Raw genomic sequence first — 9,013 nt, 5'->3', positions numbered from 1 at the left:
TACTGGGACTCAGACAGGGACTCAGACTGGGACTCAGACCGGGACTTAGATCGGGACTCAGACCGGGACTCAGACCGGGACTCAGACTGGGACTCATGAAGCCAGAGACAGAAGCATCAGACTCAGTCCACTAGAGAAAGCGTCCCTCATACATACTCAGGTGAAATATGAATGTCGTCCTCCCCATCAGATATTCCTGATCGACTTTTGATTACAGTCCCGTGCTGCTCTCAGCAGACAACCTCCTCTGTTGAACAGATCCCACCGCTCAGTGTCGGCTCAGCTACTGCAGAACACATCTAATTAATCATGGAGCACCATACAGAAAAAGCATCCAATAATTAAAGAGTAGAAGTGCAAAACCACACTTCTCTGTCTGCCTGCTGATACTGGAACGGCTTTAGTCAAAGTGTAGGGTTTGAAAGGAGAGCAGCAGGACCAGGTCTGGCTGAGTCCCCCTGAACCTCGTGGTCTCGTTCAGTCCGTTAACTTGATCACAGGCTGATTCCAGCCACACAGTCCAAGCTGCTGCAGCCAGTGAACAGATGAGTGCATATACTGTCCTCACACTGAGCTGGTTTTCTTATTTCCAGCAACCTGGTATCAACTGAAAGCTTCTGACTGAGGTACAGCATCCATCATCCATCATCCATGATCAGCTTCCTGCATCGTCCTCAGCATCCTTCCACCCACCTTTCAGCTTGAGTGTTGCTTTGTGTGGCACACTCTCAGCTGTCTGATGAGTGCATGTGATGGGAGGAGCTCTTGAAGCTCCTCCCATCACACACACTCAGCAGTAAGTGCTTCAGCGACGGGCCTTTGTTGTTACTGTAGAGGCTAAAGTAAGCACAGCTAATGGTAACAGAGGTCAACAGACCCAACGGCGCCGTGTTGTCCTGCTGTGTAGTCAGGTTAATGGTGAATGTCTAACCAGTACACGGTACTGTCCAGATAGCCCAGATAACCCTAACATCCTATTGGTCACCTCTGACTGAAGTTGTTGTACAATGTGAAGCTTGTACGTGCCAGTGTTGGGCCTTCAGCCCTAAACAAAGCTTCCAGATGTCTGACTGGTCACTATCTATACGGGCTCCATGACGTTCTTTCATTAGCTGCACACCATCAGTACAAACTGGAATGTATTACAGGTGAAACAGTACCGCTTAAAAAGTGCCCAAAAATATGATGCTCAGTCACACAGTCTGATATCCACTGACCTGTCCCCACAACACCATGTTCACCTCAAAACAATACTGCTGTCTGACAGCTGGTTGGGTTTCTGGCAGGACAACATGTTTATTGTTCCACCGTCAGATCTACTGTTAGTGGAGAAATGTGGTTTCTGTAGTCTTCACTAAAAAGGAACATTCCTACTCTCTGTGTTGGACCATCTGTGCAGAAAGCTTGTTTAGAGCATGTGATGTGAGGGTCCTGTACGTTAACACCATCAGATGATCAGTGAATCAGTCGGTCAGCAAACTCCTGCTGCCAATGCTCACAGCTGTACGGTCCACCGTCCTCCTACCTGGACAGGGCACGGTACAGGCCTCCTGCAGGACAATGCGCGTGTCTCCGTCCACTGAAGGCTCCAGATCTCCACACAGCTCGTCGTCCACCAGGCTGCTGTCCTGCTGACCCGAGCCATCGGACACAAAGCACGACACGTTCCTGAAGCGCAGGCCTTCTCCACATCTGGCACCCTGACGGAGGACAAATCAAACTTTATTACAATCACCAACAGATTTTTTTAATCTGTATTTTTTTGGTAATTTTAGGAAATTTCAAACTTCTAAAATCCAAAAGTTTACATGATTCCTTGAAATTCTTTGAAAATGTTAAATACTTCTTCTAATAAAGGAAAACGTGTTTTAAATGGTAAATGTTCTGCACTCATAGTTTCTACCTTAGCTGCACTCAAAGCGCTGTACAGTGTTTCTCATTAACACATTCACACTCCACGGTGACAGAGCTGCCACGCCAGCTGCTGCCTGCCTTCGGGAGCAGCTTCAGGTTCAGGACACTTGGACTGTGGACGGGAACGAACCACCAACCTTACAATCAGCGGACAACCCTCTACCACCTAAGCCATAGCCCATAACCCTAACCCCATCCTCATAAGGTGTTTAAAGGGTGCTAATGTTATAGTAAAGCTTCTCAAACACTGTCCAAACTGGGCGGTCAAGAAGCTGAAGCTGACCTCGGACTTGCACTCGGACCAGCTGCTGTATCTCCAGCTGTAGCAGGGCTTCACCAGGCAGGGCTTCCACTGCTCCATCTGGGACGGACATGGCCTCCCGTCGCCCTGGGGAGCCTGGATCACTGTCCGTCTCCTCCACAGCTTGCCTGGAGAACAGCAGATAAAACACAGGAGAAAGAAAAAAGGCTATTTATTCATGAGGATGCTGACTGGAGTTCTGACCACTCTGCATGTCTTGTTCGGATCAGGATCACGGTCTAGTAGCAGCTGGATCTGCAGTGCCTGTCAGGGCCTGTTGCTGCTGGAGGAGCAGCAGATCCTCAAGTCAAAGCTAAACTGCTAAAATGACTGGGTGAAGGATGAGTTCTGATCACATGGTCGGTTCAGCGTCATGTTGTCCTACCACACGGGAAAAACAAATGCAAAACAAAGCTGATAAAACTCAACACCTAAATGGTTCCCAAGCTGAATAAGATTTTAATTAAGTTAGATTCAGCATGATTACTCCAGTCTGATAGGGTCTTCTGAGGCTCTGAAAAAAATCCCTAATTCATCAGTCATCAGTGGTGTCATGGTGATGTCATCAGATCAATGAGGTGTGATCAGTTCAACAGAAGTCCTGTGTAGTTGAAAGACATCAGGAATCAAGGCTCTGATGGAAAATAGCATCCAGTCACATCGTTTGGTACCTGATTAACGACGATAAGAGTCTGTTGTTGATTGTGACCATTCGGGTTTAAATCTGGTCTTCAGTGAGACCCCGGCTGTGTGAAAGAGCGACCCCTGATCAGTGTACTGCTCTTCATTTCCTAAGTTTGACCTTTGAAGTGTCTCACATTGGATTCTGTTCATTCACTGAAGTCATGTAAATGATGTGTATGGACTGTATCCACTAGCAGGTCTAGTTCAGGTTCTTCACCAGCTGCAGGCTCTAATTGCTGCTTTTGGAGTCAGTCCAGATCAGCGGTCCTACAGTGAGGCTAACATACGTTTTATTGTGTGTTTACAGTGTTTTCTGCAGTACTGCTGTGTATAAACGACCCGTTTTAAAAGTGCACTGATTATTCTGCCAGCCGGTGCCTCTGTGAGACAGCAGCTCCAGTAATTAGACTGCATCTTCATGTTCACGTCCTCTGCTCATGGTTTCATCCTATTTCTGCTCACATTTCTGGGGAATACAGCGTCCCCTTGTGTCTCAGTGCAACAACAATGTGCTGCGTTCTCACTCAGCTGATGCTATCTATGGAGCCCTGCTGGTGTTCCATCACCCTCCCTGCAGTCATGCTGAATATTCATATAGCTTGTGTTAAAATTAAACAAGTGAGAGGGTGAGCAGGGAAAGAGATGACGTGCCTTTTACCAGATTCACTGTGTATATTACCAGAGAGCCCCGGGGAGGGAACGTGAACAGAACAACCTCTTAATTAGCTGCCAGATGAAACACATGTGATGTGCTCTACAAATATTCAGCAGTATTACTTTACAGGCGATGAAAAGAAGAAAAGCAAGTCCTTGTACATTTAAAGTGTCTTGTGAATCATCTCAGGGTTATTACGGGTTTAATTGTCTTTTATATCAGGCCTCTACACGCTGACTATACACAGCAGTACTTGGTTTACTTCTTCTACTTCTCAGATGTCTGGACCTACTAACATTCATTTCGGATTCAGATTTATCTTTTTGGCAAAAGTTAGAAGATAAAATGATCTTAAAGTCAAGCTAAGTGTGGAACCAGAGTTAAGACACAACCAGCTTCACCTCACATGAGAGCTGGAGGCGATCATCATCCGCCCTTCCAACACCGCTCAGCCCTCTGCTGCTTCTCATAGCATACACTTTCAATTAACTGTCTTCAAATCCTCTCCTCGCATATCAGAGCCAAACATCAGAGAGCAGGAGACATGAGGAGAGAGGAGTTGAGGCAACATGAGACATCTTGGTCTTGGAGCTGCTGTTTAAATCCGCATCATCTTCATACACCTGAGCATCCTGGTTCATAGCTCCTCTGGCTGACCTCCCCTCTCTCTTCCAGATTGTGAGCTGAGCTCTATCTCTGGGTCCCAGCAGGCGGATGGAGGACGGTGCAGACATTGAGGCTTAAACAGTGAACTGAGATGAAGCCAGCACATTGGAAGTAGTTTGTAAAATCTGTTCACAAACAACAGAATAACATTAGTATGTACATGTGTGCTTACTGCTTGTAAAATGTGAAGGGACAGACTTCCTCCCAGCTACCACAAATAAACGACCACCGTTCCCGTTATGGTGGTTTGATCCAGTCTGGAGCTATTCAGAGCAGAGTGGAGCAGCACATTACCAGGACGGTGTTCGGAGATGAACGCTCCCCCAGCTGATGATAAAAACCAAAGGGCCTCTTACTTTCAACACACACCTCAAATGAATCTGGGTCACAGGTCTTTAATCAAAGTTCAGCTCCTGTTCACTGGTTTCTCTGCAGACGATGCTAATGCCTCGTGCCCACAGAAACCAGGCATCACTCCATTCAGTCCTCATGTTCCAGTGGTCTCCCTGTGTGCGGCCATGGCAGTGTGGCGCTGCCCAGTGGGCGGCAGGAGGGCTACAGGGTGAAGGAAGGCGTGTGCCAGCTGTCACTATCAGTGTTTGGCTGCAGAACACACAATGCCGTGATTATCTATGCACGCAGGTTGGCCATGTCCAAGAAATAGCTGTGTTTCTACCCCGCCTGATTGATAACAGCAGCTCGCTGCTTCCAGGTATGTTCATTTGCTTGAAATAACAAATCCAGCTCATTGCTATTCCTGGCGCTGGAACAGAAACTAGCTCCTGCGGGGGAGTGTGTCCTCACAGCCAGCCCAGAGATAAAAGAAGCACAGGAAGCAAAGTGAGGAAGCCCCTCTCCCCGTGGCCCACCTGCTGTTTCTTCCTCCTAGAAAAACATAAAATACAAATCTTTGTTCTCACCTGGGGACAGATTAAGGTTACCACAATAGCCAGAGCCTGTGCTGGCTTCATATCTACTTCTTGCTCTTGTTGCTTCTGGCTGCTGCTCTTCTCAAGGACTCGTGGAGAGCAGAGTGCTCCCCGAGCGCCATAGCACTCCCCGAGCCCCATAGCACACGCCTGTAATGGACCGCTAATCAATGGCCTGATCCGATGGAGTTACATGCCAGGACATTATTATCCTTCTCAGCTGGTTTAGGCTGTAACACCATCGCTACTCACATTATGAAGCGCTTCTGGTTTCCACCATTACTGTGAGAAGGGCTTAGCTCGTTTAGCACACGGCTGAGAGCACGGCTGGCCTGCAGCTGTGATGGATCACTCTCAGCTCAGAAAGCATTGTGTCATCACAGCCGCCATGTTGGAGATACAGACAAACACCAATGTTCCTCTCCTGGTCATCTCAAGTAACTGCAGTTTAGCTGCCACAGCAGGGCCAAGAAAACTCAGGCTGACTGAAACATTTAAATCAGAGTTCTGCCCATAACCTCCACAGCCACCAGTGGAGGGCGTCCAGCATGGTGAGCTTTGGATCACATCACCAGAGGTTGTGGTCTGCAGGTTGCACTGGGGGAGTTCTAATAATGAGGTAGAACATTTTCTATAATGTTTTACGAACATTTATCATTTCCAAAGCTGCCCCTATAGGATGAAACCAGACGTCATGCTTCATCTGGAACAGTCGATGCTTTGAGGACGTTTCAGGTTCACTGATTATCTGACAACATTTGAAAAAAGTCAATCCTAAATCAGCTATCATTGGTACGTCTCAGTGCAGGGTGATGACAGACTGATAGAAAAGCTGGCACATAGCTAAAGCCACCTTCTCCTCAGTCCAAAGCCCAGCGTGCTGCTACTCTGTGGTATCCGTACCACTCCTGGTAGAGATGGTAGGACTATCATAGCCAGTGTTTTGGCTCCAGTAGAATTGATTCATGTGGTTTTATGTGTGTTAGGAACCAGGTAAAGGTGAGTCTCAGCAGCGTGGAACTCAGCCAGACACTGCTGAGACTCAACAGCAGCACGTACAGTGTTACACCCAGTTACAGAAGAAACACCATCATCCATAGAAAGGATGCTGAGAGAAATGATTTAAACTGATTCTAGGATTTTTTTCCAGGTATGATAATCCAGAGACAGGTCTGTCATTGTTGAGGTCGGGGTTCCATTGCTTTTATATGTAGGAGTCACATGAATGGTCTTTCAGACTTCCAGAGGACCGGTACCAGCTAAAGATTATTAATATATGTCATGTAGCCAACTACTGTATGTCTAGCTTTAAAGGAGGCTGAAGACTGCTCGCTCTTTAAGCCTACAGCTAGTCATGCATGGCCAGGTCCTCAGATGGAACAGCTGTAGAGAGAACAAGGCTCCTGGTGTCACCTGGGCATCAGGTGGTCCTCTGGATGTTTATCAGACAGGTAAGCAGAAGGACTGAATGGAGCTACCCAGAGCTCCTGTGGTCTGATGAAACCATCAGCTGTACAAATAAATAATAAAAGCAGACCTAGACCCCGTACTGCAAAAAGAAGCTTCGGGTACAGATGAGGTAATGCTGTGAACCAGGGATATGACTTGTTCTGGATATACACATTAGAACAGGTAGCTTACCTTTCAGCAGAGAACCCAAACATCTCAGGTGAGCTACAGACTGTATGACTTCTGTCCAACACCTCGTCAGTCACAGTGTCTCTGCACCACATCACAGCTCGAGTCAGTACACTCGTATTTAACACCCCCTTCCTGTGACGTCCTGATCAAACCTGTACAATGTCTGTCAGCTCCTGGCATAACTCAAGGACCTGCTGCGATGAAGACAAAGCTGCTGAACTTTCAATCTCCCCACTGTGAGTATGACCTGTGTTCATAGACTCGGCTTTCAAGAGCAGCTTTTTGGTCAGCATGCCAACAAGCACTGTGACATTACTCCTGAGATCCTTGTGCTGGGACGGGCACCAGGATGAGTTCTGTGTTGTTCCTGTGGTACTGCATCGTTTACCTGACCACAGACAGCAGCGGTTAGTGGTTCCGTACTGTGTTTGTGTTCAGGATGCACAAACTAACCAAACACCACAGGTGTGTCTGTAACTTATCAACTGGGTTGTTCTGGATTATCTGCATCACATGGACCGGCTGCTGGACTCAGAGGGTGACAGCAGGTCCTGGTCTTCTTGTTTGTGGGCATTTATTCAGGACTGTAGACGGACTGAGAGGCCCGTTAGGAGTGGCTGTACCAACGTACCTGACAGACCACAGGAGTGGGTGCAGTCGGACCACGCTGACCAGTCGCTCAGCTGGCAGTTGACAGGACACTCCACAACACAGGAAGCATTCATCTGCCACTTCCTCTCCAGACCCAGCTGCAACAGAGCATCAGCAGGTGTCAGGAACTCGTCCCACAGCGTTCTGAAAGGCGGTGAACAAAGGACACCTCTTACCTCTTTGCAGAAGTTGAGGTCAACAGATTTGCCGTCACTCCGGACACAGTCCAGCATGCGGGTCTTGATGCCGTTTCCACACACGGCTCGTTCACTGAGCTGACATGTGCTCCAGTCTGCAGAGACATCAGCAAAGCGTTAGTGAAACCCTCAGAACCGTGCATCCTGCTCTACCGGACCAGGGTTAGGGCTGCTGTGTTACCGGTGATGTTGTAGGAGTAGTGGAAGCAGTTGCTGTTGAGCTTGCAGGGTTCTGTCTGTGCAGTGGGAGGACACTCCTTCTCCTCTCCTGGCTGGCGGAGCAGGTAAGCACTCCTCTCCCGGGTGCTGTTTTCACTGCATGGCTGAGGAGCAGAGCAGAGTTCTGATGGTTACATGAACTGTGAGTCCTGTGAGGAAGACCTGTTCCTGTGTGGTGAACACGGTCCTGCTGCTTTATTCACTTCATCACTTCTGTTTGTCCACATCGGTAAAATCTGTCAACCTCCCCACCTCCCCCCATCATCCAGGCTGTCCAGGACGTCTCATCTACCAGCACCACCGTCTGGACTCTGGAGGTCCTGTTTCTTTCTCCTACCTTCATCTCAAACGTCGATCCAACTGACAACACGTCATTCAGCATGCTTTTGTTCTACAGTGATACTTTCTACCTGCTTCATGGTTTCTCTAGTGAAACATGAAACAGTGAAACGAGCACAACAGGTCAAATGAACAAAGACCTGGTGTCACAACGCTCACGCTCCCTAAATAATTAGGGTCTGTGGTACTGTTGGTGATGAGAGATGAAGCCCTGGGAGTGACTTTGATCCGTCGGCTCCTTCCTTCTACGGATACGAGCTGATCTCAACACAAGCAGCAGGAGCACATTAACGAGTCTCTGCTTATTAATGCTCCCCAGGACTGTTTACATGTGCAGGAAAACAAAAGCATTTAGGTTTGCAGGTGTTCTTCTGACTGTGCACATATGTACACATCTCACCTCTGACAAAGCCAGATTGATTGATTGTTTGTTTGTTTGTTTGATCATGCAGCTCAGTTCTGTTCCTCTGACTGACTAGACAGTTATAAGCTAGACCATTAAAGCGTCCACACAGAGTCCAGGACGACGTCTTCACACGTCTAGTTCCCGTTACAGTGATGGAAGAACCAACGGCAGCACTTTGTTTGTTTGTTTTTCACCTTTGGGAGGCAGCGACCAAAGAACACATCTGTTTGGAAAGACTGTGAGAAAAGCTGCTGATGAACGTCCTGACAACCACATAGAGCCCAGCAGGGCATCAGGACGGGCACAGAGGACAGCGGGACATCAGGACGGGCACAGAGGACAGCGGGACATCAGGACGGACACAGAGGACAGCAGGGCATCAGGACGGGCACAGAGGACAGCAGGACATCA

General features: G+C 48.1%; 1 protein-coding gene across 1 annotated transcript in view; it reads right to left on the bottom strand.

Annotated features, from left to right (window-relative positions):
• Positions 1–9,013, bottom strand: part of thsd7aa (thrombospondin, type I, domain containing 7Aa) — a 149,222-nt gene that overhangs the window by 19,478 nt on the left and 120,731 nt on the right. Inside the window, exons 19-23 of the mRNA XM_008284040.1 lie at positions 7,820–7,961; positions 7,618–7,733; positions 7,422–7,539; positions 2,198–2,343; positions 1,526–1,700 (exon numbers count right to left, since the gene is read on the bottom strand). Coding sequence (XP_008282262.1) covers positions 1,526–1,700; positions 2,198–2,343; positions 7,422–7,539; positions 7,618–7,733; positions 7,820–7,961 — 697 coding nt within the window. The remainder of the gene's footprint in view (positions 1–1,525; positions 1,701–2,197; positions 2,344–7,421; positions 7,540–7,617; positions 7,734–7,819; positions 7,962–9,013) is intronic.

The sequence above is a fragment of the Stegastes partitus genome, unplaced genomic scaffold (genome assembly GCF_000690725.1).
Source record: "Stegastes partitus isolate 25-593 unplaced genomic scaffold, Stegastes_partitus-1.0.2 Scaffold340, whole genome shotgun sequence".
Taxonomy (NCBI): Eukaryota; Metazoa; Chordata; class Actinopteri; family Pomacentridae; genus Stegastes; species Stegastes partitus.
The sequence above is the reverse complement of the archived record's forward strand: the minus strand, read 5'-3'. Positions and strand labels throughout refer to the sequence as shown.